Source organism: Sebastes umbrosus, chromosome 1 (assembly GCF_015220745.1).
Source record: "Sebastes umbrosus isolate fSebUmb1 chromosome 1, fSebUmb1.pri, whole genome shotgun sequence".
Lineage (NCBI taxonomy): Eukaryota > Metazoa > Chordata > Actinopteri > Perciformes > Sebastidae > Sebastes > Sebastes umbrosus.
The window spans coordinates 8,467,339-8,480,061 of NC_051269.1; the positions used below are offsets into that span (position 1 = coordinate 8,467,339).

General features: G+C 42.4%; 1 protein-coding gene across 1 annotated transcript; it reads left to right on the forward strand.

Annotated features, from left to right (window-relative positions):
* Positions 1 to 77: 77 nt before the first annotated feature.
* Positions 78 to 4,858, forward strand: LOC119484816 (E3 ubiquitin-protein ligase RNF182). Its single transcript, XM_037763926.1, is given in 10 exon segments — positions 78 to 131; positions 308 to 427; positions 642 to 782; positions 1,770 to 1,893; positions 3,422 to 3,478; positions 3,481 to 3,575; positions 3,577 to 3,624; positions 3,627 to 3,653; positions 3,752 to 3,776; positions 3,779 to 4,858. Coding segments are annotated over 10 exon segments (891 nt in total). The 3' UTR covers positions 3,979 to 4,858.
* The last annotated feature ends 7,865 nt before the right edge of the window (positions 4,859 to 12,723 follow it).

Here is a 12,723-nt window from a genome sequence, read left to right on the forward strand (position 1 = left end):
TGTGTATAAAATGATGGACGTGTGTCGCCGTTGCGCCACCGTTGTAGCATCTTTGAATAAATGGAAACACATCCAACATGCTAACGCGCATTCAACAGCAATCACCGAGCTGTGCCGATCGCTGGGACGAGGTATAATGCAACCCAAATTTAGTATTTTTCAGTTTCATAGCATAAGAGATGCTTTTCACTTTAATAGCCTATTGTGACCTCACACGAATAGTTAAGAGTAGTTTTACTCCGCTGTACTTTTAACGTTTTTTTTAAAGTGTTTTTAACTTTTGTTTTTCTTCCATCCGGCTTGACAGCCTCAGGTTGAGTTAAGTTCCATCCACCGCTGGCCCTGTTTCCTGGTTCAGGCGAAGACGACAGCCAATAGAAATGAGCCTGCTGAAGGAGGCGGAGCCTGGCCGGGAGATGGAGCCAAGGTGAGATTTCTCATCAGCCCTAACTGCAGTGTCACCTGACATCGCATCACATCAGAACAGGTCCATCAGGAAAATCTGAACTCTAAACTTTATTAGATCTTCAACCAGAATTTAAATAAAGTTCTGAGAATTTGAATAAAGTTTTATTCAGTTCTTGGAGATGGAGACGCTGATCATTCAGCTGTTATTAACCCTTTGCTGTCATGTGTTTCAGGTGCAGACCTGGGCTCAGTCTCCTGGTTTACACTCTGGGAACTCGAGTGTAAATCTGCTACAACCGTTACGACACTCGCAGCCGCAACCCAAACTGCTGGGCTGTCTGCACCGAGTCTGTGCCAAGTGTCTGAAGAAGATGGTCCGACATGGGTGAGTTCACCTGTCAGGTAAAGATTACTGACCATGGGGGGCTCATCAACTTGCCTACACGTGAATCAACAAGGCCGGTCGATGGTCTCCCTTGACACCAACCACAGCTGTAGACCTGAGACTTGTACTCTAGTCTCTAAGACTTAACTTGATTTGAGATTTGAAAGCAAAAGCGCTCCTCATCTTATTTCCCAGGAATCAACTGTGAAGAAATTATTCCTTAGTCGATGGCTTCCCTGTCATTGCCTGAAGCTATAGAACTTCAACTCGAGTTAGACTGAGGTCACAAAAAGGATGTCTCACGTCTCTGAAAGACTAGGAATGACTTAATATTTTCTAATGACGACTTGTTACTTGACTTGGACTTGTCCTTAATGACTTAAGACATGACTTGGACTTTAGATGTGAACTCGGGGTCAGATATTACGAAAAAGAGGACATCTAAAGTGTCAAGTCTCGAGTCCACCGTCATGCCAGAGTTCTGTCCAGCCAGTGGCTTCTTCTCCGAATCAGCAGCTGGTTACTGTTTCTGAGAACGACCGCAAAAAAAACAACACAACAGTAAGCCGGCACAAAGTCGATGCAACACAACAGATAAACATCGGCCACTGCCATCAGCGAATGTCATCTTATTTGCTGATAGGCCGATGGCAGTCAACAAGGCAAATATAATCGGTGCATCCCTAGCTCATTCTAGCTAATGAAAACACAAGCGACTCTTAGTTTCAGGTGATTATACACTAATGAAATATAGTTATGAATATTAGATTCCATTTCTGCTAATAGCGCCTCTGAATTGTTACACACTGTTCGTGAAGTGAGTGAAGTTTTTTCAGGACTGAGTTCTGTTTCGAACCAATCAGCAGATACATCCAGGCAATCAGATCCACAGCTAACCAGTACGACCAGTGTGACGCTTATACATCTTTCTGACATCCTCCAGTGTGTCATGTGTCCTCTCCTTATTGGTTTTCAGGAGAGTCCTCGCCGTCCCGTCATCAGCTGTCCATTCTGTCGGCACGAGACCCACGTCCCCGAAGAGGAGGTGAGACTTTATTCTATTAACGAGGAGGTGAGACTTTATTTTGTTAACGAGGAGGGTGAGATTTATTTTGTTACGAGGAGGTGAGATTTTATTTTATAACGAGGAGGTGAGACTTTATTTTATTAACGAGGAGGTGAGACTTTATTTTGTTAACGAGGAGGTGAGACTTTATTCTATTAACGAGGAGGTGAGACTTTATTCTATTAACGAGGAGGTGAGAACTTTATTTGTTAACGAGACGAAGAGACTATTCTATTAACGAGGAGGAGAGACTTTATTCTATTAACGAGGAAGGTGAGACTTTATTTTGTTAACGAGGCAAAGAGACTATTCTATTAACGAGGAGGAGAGACTTTATTCTATTAACAAGGAGGTGAGACTTTATTTTATTAACGAGGAGGTGAAGACTTTATTTTGTTAACGAGGAGGTGAGATTTTATTCTTTTAACGAGGAGGTGAGACTTTATTTTATTAACGAGGAGGTGAGACTTTATTCTAGTAACGAGGAGGTAAGACTTTATTTTGTTAACGAGGAGGTGAGACTTTATTTTGTTAACAAGGACGGTGAGACTTTATTCTGTTAACGAGGAGGTGAGACTTTATTCTGTTTAACGAGGAGGTGAGATTTTATTACTATTAACGAGGAGGTGAGACTCTATTCTATTAACGAGGAGGTGAACCTTTATTTTGTTAACGAGGATGTGAATTTTATACTATTAACGAGGAGGTGAGACTTTATTCTATTAACGAGGGAGGGTGAGACTTTATTTTGTTAACGAGGAGGTGAGTTTTATACTATTAACGAGGAGGTGAGACTTTATTCTATTAACGAGGAGGTGAGATTTTATACTATTAACGAGGAGGTGAGACTTTATTCTATTAACGAGGAGGTGGGACTTTATTTTTGTTAACGAGGAGGTGAGACTTTATTTTGTTAACGAGAGATGAGACTTTATTTTGTTAACGAGGAGGTGGGACTTTATTTTGTTAACGAGGAGGTGAGACTTTATTCTATTAATGAGGAGGTGAGACTTTATTCTATTACGCGGAGGAGAGACTTTATTCTATTAACGAGGAGGAGAGACTATTCTATTAACGAGGAGGAGAGACTTTATTTTATTAACGAGGAGGTCAAAGAAAGAGTTCTCTTTCTTCTTCTTCAGGTTTGGTTAATGGAGGACGACCGACACATCCTGGCTGTTCTATCTGTCAGGACCGAGCCCCGCCGAGGAGGAGGAGGAGGAGGAGTGAGGAGGTGGAGGTGGAGGGGGAGGAGGTGGAGGAGGAGGAGGAGCGAGGAGCAGGAGGGGGGAGGTGGTGCTGAGTCCAAACAGTCTGACCGGTAAAATAACACGACGAGTCTCTTTTTTTTTATGTTCATGTTTTGATTATAAAACTCCTCTCTGTCTGCCTGACTCACCTTCATATATGTTGCTTTAAAAATGTATAATGTTTCTATTGTGGAGAATGACCTGGTTTTTGTTGTAATTTCTGTTTTTAGCAAATTTTCTTTTTGAAAATTCAAAACTTCTCTCTCTCTCTTTCTCTCCCTCTCTCCCTCTGCCTGACTCCCTCTCTGTCAGGAGGGGGAGGAGTTGTGGAGTCATCCCACCGCTCCTCAGACTGTCTGGTCATCACCATCTGGAGCTTCCTGAGGAGTCTCCATCCTCTGACTCACTGAGCATGCTCAATGTGGTGGGTCTGTACCGCCCGCCTAGCCTGGACTCGCTGCCCTGCAAACCTGCCGGCTCAGAAGTGTCGCGCCTGGACCTCCCGCAGCTTCCCACCCGCTGCCTGCTGGGGGCGCTCTGCCTGGTCAGTACATTCAGAACCAGTCCAACCAGTAAACAGGAGGAAGGACAGACAGGCTGGCAGGTGTGTGTCTGACGTGGTGTCGTTGTGTGTTTGGACAGGTGTACTTCAGCTCTCTGCCTCTGGGGATTACCTGCTGATGATTGGTCAGCTGTGGCTCGGCGTGGTCCTGGTGAGTCTGGTTCCCTCCACGCTGCTGCTGCTCGTCCTCTACGGCTTCTGTCAGTGTCTGTGTCACGAGCTGATGGAGGCGCTCGGCCGCACGCACGCACACGCTGCCATGAAAACAACACACCGCTGCCATGACGACGGCAGCGCTCTGCCATGACAACGACAGCGCGCTGCCATGACAATACACCGAACGCTGCCATGACGACGACAACACGCGCTGCTATGACGACGACACGCTGCCCTGACAACGACGACAACAACGTCGCTGCCATGGCAACGACAAGAATAAGACATCACTGCTGCCATAACCACGATAAAAAAAACACCTCACCGCTGCCATGACGACAAGAACACGCTGCCATGACGACGACGACAACACATCACTGCTCCTCTAACAAACACCATGAGAACTAACAAGACAGCTGCCATGACAACACAACAGTGAGAACCACCAGAACAAAGATTCAACAACAACCAAAACAACAGTCAGAACAACAACACTACGACCAGAACCAGCAACAAAACAAGTCACAACAACATTCACAGCATGAGCCATCACACACTTCAATCACACCAGAACCTGAGGCCTGTACTACGAAGCCAGTTCAACATACCCAGGGTACCTTTTCGCTATCTAACAACCGCGATCTTGCTAAGCGGTCCCATGATGGTGGTTATCAACTCAGTAAGTCCGAGGGGCTAATCGCGAACATGGACAAAGTCTACTGATAGCAGAGAGGCATATTTTACAAACGAAGAGCAAACTATAATATTAGACAAATATGAAGAAGTTAAACACATAATCCAGACTAAGAGTTACACAGTTGAAGCTGCCAAACGCAGGAAGAAGCTGGCAAAAAATCACAGACTGTGTAAATGCATAAATTATCAGGCTTATAATGTCACTGTCCCATCTACGGCACGAGTAGATCTGACTATAATTACATTTGTGTATTCCATTAAATGAATGTGTTGCTTGGATGTATTCTTAGGGAATAGAATAGAAGATATAGTTAATTCACTCCATTGGGGAAATTATGGTCTTATACTTAAGCTGCAACCCCGGAGGTGTGAAACGGACTTGGGAGCAAATAAAAAATAAATATAAAAACATAATGCAAAGCGGTCAGCAGTGGTGGAAAGTAACTAAATACATTTACTCAAGTACTGTACTTGATTAGGCCTACAGTTTTGAAGTACTTGTACTTTACTTGAGTATTTCCAGTTTCTGCGTCTTGACACTTGTAGACCTAATTCACTACAATTCAGAGAGAAATATTGTACTTTTCACTCCACTACACTTATTGGACAGCGTTGCTTACTTCACAGATCCAGATTAATGAGCCGAAATATAATCAACAAATAAATTATGATGTATTGTTGTGGATAAAGTCTTGACTGCTACCCGGCGGTGTATATAAAAGAAAAATTACCCAGAAATTTACCAGCTTCAACATTAAAGGTGCTGAATACGGGATTGGGAGCATTTCTATTGCCTCCAACGGCTCTCAACATGGCGAACGCGAGACACCAGTTCACAGCTAACAGCAAACAACAACGAAAGTGCTGACGGAGACAACAGTGTTTATCTGGGGGATAACCAGAGGGTGTCTGCTATGGTTCAGCTGTAACCGCCGTATGAGAGCAGCGCAGAGCGGCACTTAAAGCATGCACGGCTGGGCCAGCGATGTAAACAAAGCATGGAGAAGCACTGATTACAACACACACAGAGGGAGAGTGACTTCATTCTCTGCTCAGGTAGACATTAACTCCTCTATATCTTAACATAGCAAATCGTTGTTTGCTGCTATATTAAAGCTCTAAATATCTAATTTAGCACCTTTAAAGGACCAGTGTGTAACATTTAGGGGGATCTATTGGCAGAAATGGAATATAATATTAATAAGTATGTTTTCTTTCATTTATAATCACCTGAAAATAAGAATCATTGTGTTTTCGTTACCTCATAATGAGCCGTTTATATCTACATAGGGAGCGTTCCTCTCCACAGAGTCCACCATGTTGCACCGCCATGTTTCAACAGTAGCCCAGAATGGACAAACCAAACATTGTTAACTTTTCCTGCTTGGGCAGGAGTCGATAACATTACTCGGTCCCACCACCGCCGCTCTCTCTCTCTTGCTTCAACACTCACTTCTCACGCACATATACACTCTACGCACTGGCTCTGCTGCAACTGGCACTACAGAGGGGACATTCGCATTTTTGTGTCGGCCACCGTAGCTCTCCAACACGCTTGGCACACGGGAGAGGCTTCAGTTGGTTGCAATCTCCTCACCTCACTGCTAGATACCGCCAGATCCTACACACTGCTCCTTTAAAGTAATGAACACATTAATGCATCAATAATTATAATCCAATAATATAATATATATTATTCTGAAATGGACCGTTCTGCATAATGAGTACTTTGTACTTTAAGCATATTTTGATGATAAGACTTTTGTACTTCAGTAAGATTTTGAATGCCAGACTTTTACTTCAGGATTCACCGATCCGACTTTTTTTGTCCCGATACCGATAGCGATACCTGGGCTTTGAATATCAGCCGATACACAGTACTGATCCGATACCAGTGTTTAATTAATAAGCTGTATACCGCTCTTTGTTGAAGTGACTGTTCTTTTATGTGCAAGGCAACATCAGGCTTGACTTAAACATGCTTTCCTAACTTTATAAAACAAAATGTGACAAATAAATGCATAGATATACATTTAATGAATTATTGATTATTAAAATAATCAATCTTACACCAGCAACTTGGTAAAAAAATCTTAAAAATTAACCAGAATTAAAATTCAAGTGTAAACCTTTTTAATGCAGCAACAAATTGGTCAAAACTTAAACAGGAATTAAAATTCCAGTATATAATGTATGTAGTATATAAACAGAACTTCATTTAATAGATCGGCCTCGTTGTCAGCGATACCCGATCCAGCTATTTGAGTCAGTATCCCCGATATCTGATCTGTTAACAGTGCATCCCTACTTTTACTCAAGTAGAATATGTCCACAGCATACATAAAAGTACTCGTAGTAAAGTAAGGCAAGGCAATGCATAAAGTCTGCAGAACTGTAAGCACACAACTCTGACGTGTCGCGCAGCAACATACGGCTCAAGAAGCTGATTCAGATTCAGAAGTCAGTCCCTCCAACGACAATCTATATCTCATTAAAATTCATCAGAGAAAGCCAAAGGGCTTTGCCGGCTCTGAACACTCTTGTCCTCCAAGACACGCTCACGATCCGCGAACTGAACTTTGATTGGTCAGTAGACGGGGCTTTTATACACGTTGATCTGTTATCTGAAACATAATCTGCTCCAGAGCAGATTAGGTGTTCAGACTAAGTAATCATGGCGATCTACCCCCGTAAGAAGTGAACCACAGTCGTAGGACTGAAAATCCTGAAGGGTTAACCGTGAAGTTACCTCGCTAACCACAAATCCTGCTTCGTAGTACAGGGCCCAGAACAACAACGGAACAACTCCAGAACCAGAACAACTGAATGACTCACCTATAGATGGACCCATCAGACGCTGAAACACCTGTCCACTCTGACCCCGCCCCCCTCTGAATACCAGCATTACCCCCACCCCCTCGACCAGGACCAGGTGATGACATCATCACAGAGAAGAGGCGGAGTCTATCTCACTCTCTCATGTTTACTGTGAAGGTTTTTTCTCTTTGTTGCCTCCTGCTGGACAAACTGAGAACAAACTTTTATTTTATATTCAGAAACAACAGACGGATCCAGACTGTCAGCTGATGTCACTGGACACCTGTCAGCCAATCAGAGGAGACGTCTGTCCTCTGGACATTAAAGCTGTTGTAGACTGAACACTGTACTGTGCAGGATGACAGAGACTTTAAATATCACAAATTAACCATGTTGGAAAACAAAACATGTAACTATTAATATGTGTGAGTCTGTAACTGACATTCATTGAAGCCTCTTGTTCTCTACTTTCTCCAGAGTCCAATACAGAGAGAGGTCCAGGACTGTTAGCCTAGCTTAGCACAAAGACTGGAAGTAGTGGGAAACTGTTAGCTAGCTCCATCAAAGTGCTGGCTTCCTGTCAAACTGACCTATATTCCATATTCCCACAATGTCGGCAGAGTGTGAAGAAAAGGAAAATCTCCCGTTATTCCGACTCCAAGTGTTCACACATTATTCTGAGATACCTTAATAAATATACATAATAATAATAATAAAGCCTAAATTAGCTTCTTTTTGTTGTGTATTTGTAGCAGTTTGTTAAAATACAAACCGTGTATAAATCCCTTTTTAATGATCTGAGTTGATTCATTCAATTTGAATGTTGTATTTTATTCAGATGTAACTGTTGTAACTGTAACTGTTCTGTGTGTATTTTCAGCAGCTGAGAGAGATCACACCTGTCACAAATTTATGATACCCGTGTGTGTGTGTGTGTGTGTGTGCATTCACACGAAAACGCAAGTCCTCCCATTCATTTTGAATAGGGGTAGTGTGTTCGGGCTGCGGCAGCTGCAGGGGGTGCCAAAAAAAGAACACACAGCGGCCTGCGGCGGAGAAGTAGGAACAGAATAAAATGTTTGGGGAAACGCAACCCGACATCATCGATCCAGAGCTGTACAGCGCAGCCATGAGGGAACAAAAGCCGTTAATCGTGGCAGTTAATGGGCCGTTAAAGTGACTCTCCCAGACCTCCGAACAACCCTGCGGCAAATCACCTGATGTCCTGTGAATCTCTCCTACGTGACCTTAACACATTAATCTGTGATATTGTCTCCAGAGAACAACACCGTTGGTGCAGAAATCATGATTGTGGATGTATTTCACGACATGTTTTCCACTGCTAATGTCAAATAATAAAATAACAACCACCACATGTTAACAAGATATGATGTCATATCACGACCCGATGGGTCGCAGTCCTACACAAACATAGAGCCTCAAAGCTGTCTTTGTTTTTTGAGGTCAGCTCTGATCCACAGTGGTTTTTATGACTTAAATGTGTCGTGCTAGGTTTCTGCTGTTCTTCACCTGTGTCCTCTGGACACACCAGAACACCATGAGATCTGTAGAGAGCTGCTGCACCAACACACAGTCCTCAGATAAGGAGTCACTTCAGCGTTAAACTACCATATATCTTTAAATTTACATTTCTGCTCCTACAGCTGTTCAATAATCAACATACAACATAGAAATCATTTCTCTTATGATTAAACTAACAGTTTCCCCCTGCTTGCAACCTTTGTGCTAAGTTAACAGTTTCCCTCTGAGAAAACAGAGAACAAGATGATTTAATGAGCTGTTGCACTGTTCCTTTAAGTTTTCTGTCTTTTTAAAGTGCTATTGTTTGATTTGATGTTGATGATCAGGCGACACTATAGGGCTGCAGTCGAAAAGTCTTTTTTGCTTAGCAAGGTTCCTAACTGAGTGAAATGACCCAGACGTATCTCAGTAGCAGCCATGATAAGAGCTGCTCAAATAAAAAAAACAAGAATAACAAATAAAACTAGAGACTTCAATTTCTGAAGAAATCCTGGTTGTGGAAGCTGACGCTACATTGGATTGCCGGCTTTAATCTGTAAGAAGAAGGTGAAGTAGTAGGAATAGTTGGACAAGTGGGAATGGGTTTAATTTGTATGAAAGTCACAGAACAGTTGAATAATACCAATAATGTATCAAAGTTGTGGAATACTTTATTTATTTATTTTCTTTTTGAAAAGCTGACGCTATACTGCATTGCTGGCTTTAAAAGCTGAATAGTACCAATAATGTATTAAAGATGTGGATTAGTTCAAGGTTTTTTGAAAAGCTAACGATACGCTGTATTGCTGGGTTTTATCTGTAAGAAGAAGGTGAAGCAGTCGGGATACTTGGAAAAGTGGGGAATGGGTTTAATTCATATTAAACTCATTGAAAAGTTTAATAATACCAATTATGTATAAAAGATTTGGAATATTTAATTTTTTTTTCCAAAAGCTGATGCTACACTTTATTGCTGGATTTAAAACTTGAATAGTACCAATGACGTATGAAAGGTGTGGAATATTTTAAGGTTTAAGTGGAGTATGAATCAGTAGATAGGAGTTGTAAATGCATGAAAAAGCATCTGAAGCATTATGAATAGTGTTAAGATAGTTACCCTCTGGGGCTTTTATTTTGAAAAACTAGGTCCATCCCTAGTTACTTGTTAACATACAATGAGTCTGGGGCTTTTGTTTTGAAAAACAAGTCTCATCCTGAGCTTCCTGTTAAGAAATAGTTAATCAATGGGGCTTTTATTTTGAAGCGGTGGGGGGGGAGCATAATTAGACTGTCGGGTGTCCATGGGAACAATATTCCATAAGAAAGAGGTTATTAGGCCCCATCCTGAGCCTCCTGTCAAGATACAGTTACTCTATGGGGCTTTTATTTTGAAGGTGTTGGGTGGGGGCGCATAATAAGACTGTCGGATGTCCACGGGAACAATATTCCATAAGACAGAGGTATGATTGGAAGGATGGTGTGCGGGGGGAGAAAGGGGGAGTCAGAGAGAAACAGACTATGTGATTTAAAGGGAGGTCATTCCGTAAGAAGGTGGTATGACAGGAAAACTTGCAGCAGTGTGTGATGAAACCACTCTAAACATGCTCAGTGTGTCTGCCCCGTAGAAAATCAATATCAGTGCGTTCAAGTTCAGTCTTAAAGAACAGTACTGACATGTCTGTGTTTGGTCTGCTGCTAGATTACATATACCATTCAGTATATCTAATGCTAAAACAGGCATGTGTTATTACATGTAATAATCCAAATCTTTATTTACAGATTTAAGCAAGTAAGTCACATCTAACTGAGCTGATGCTCGATTCTTCATTAGTGGTTTCTCCGGGTTGAGGTTGAAGAGATTGGACACCTGAGAGAGGAGAGTAGTGCCAAAACTGTCCTTAGAAAGTTCCTCACCCTGTTAAACTTGCTACAGATTATTTCTACTTTTAATGTATTTTTCAGGCAGTAAAGTTGTTCTGTTTAATAACCTCTATTGTTTCTATTCTTCAACTAGGCTATTCTGTGTTTTTTTTGCTGTGTACTGTGACATAGTCGAATGTGTTCACCCTCCATACCGGCAGAGTCCGTACCCTTCCTGTCCAGCCCATCTGTTCCAGTTGGATCGACTGGTTTGGCTGGTGAAGCTGTAGGCTGGATCTGAAGGATGTAGCAATCTGCTGCCGCCAGGGGGGGGGCGCCTCGCCACGAAGTAAGCTGAATGTGGATTTGATGAGTAACACTGCCTCATGAACACGTCATCAGTTACACTGCGCATGTCTTAAAGCCTGTGGTGTTAATGCGCAGGCTGAGCGGAGTTATTAAAAAACATTCCCGAAGCTTGATCATGATCCGGATCGCCACAAATCTAATGGATTGTTCATTGTGCCACACCCCACCCCTCCAAAAACAATCATTCAAATCGGTCGCAGACTTTTGGAGTTGTCCTCCAAACGGACAAACCAACCAACCAACAAACCAACGCCGGTGATAACATAGCCTCCATCCTAGGCCTTCGGCCTTGTCGGAGGTAAAAATATATATTTTCCTTGTATTAACCGTTGCAGGCACTGCCTGGTAGTAACGTTACTACCGGTAAAATGTGTGTGGCACGTTCAGCGCAGGTATGTATGTGTGTGTGTGTGCGTGTGTGCGTGTGTGTGCGTGTGTGTGCCACTTGGTACTTGGTTTAAGGTTCCGAATGGCGGGCCAGGCCCGTTGGCACCGCAAGCACACTCCGACGTTGTGTCCGTGTGCAAGCGCCACGCCCCTAGTAGTTTCAGCAGGTCTGTTCCAGCAGCACCTGTGAAACTGAGTCTGAAACTAAAGATGAAATTATTTTCAGTCAAACAACGATCGAGAACAAACCTCTTCATTGTGATGACGGTAACGGGATAGGAAAGACTGGCACAACATCGCCTGACTACCTGGCCAGGTCCTTCTGTCTATAAATAACCCCGTCATGACGCAGTCTACCTGGACAGGTAAAATAAAGAGTCTCTTGGGAGGACCTCAGCTGGCCGCAATTAAAAACACTGAGGATCCCCTGAGAGGAGAAGAAGAGTGTTTATAGAAACCTGACACACACGCACTCCTCCACTACAGGAGAAGAAGGTTGATGGAGTCGTGATCAGCAGCAGGTAGGACAACACACGATCTAAAGCTTTAAACTTCTCCGAACCTGAACTCTCAGATGTCTCGATTACGACCTTGTCTCTGATTTTCATTATTAGAACTATATAAATTCTATAATTTATTAATATTTATATCACAGATCAAATTCATTGCTGTCAGCTTCCTTTAAAATGTAATATTAAACCTACCACGTTTTAATAAGTCACTGATTATAAAGAGTTATGACACGGCTGTGTTGAATACTCAATTCTCATTGGTCAATCACGGCAATCTGCGGTCTGTAATTTCTGTATAACATACCGTTGCTATGGGCACAGTTCAGATGTCGGACTCTGGCAGACCGTTTTTGTGTCAATTGTGTTAATTGTGATTTCTTCAGTAATTAGCCGTGTAATAAGCGGGATAATGTACAGCTAGCGGGTCATTGTTGTGAAAGAAACCCTTTCACTGTCGGGGATTCTTTCACAACAATGGCCGGCTCACTGTACATTATCCCTCACTTAATACGTTGTTACTAATGTTTTATTAATGGATAATAAATCAGATTTACTAATTCTGTATTAGTAATGAGCCTTTTAATTAGAGCAATTTTTGGGTTGCCAGATTGTAGAAATCGTCCTCCAGCAGAACACTTTAATTTATTAATGAAGGCCTTCTTAAACCGGCAGTAGGCAGGATGTTTTTGTCATCATTGGGCAAAAATTCCATAATAACCTTTCAGCATATTGTA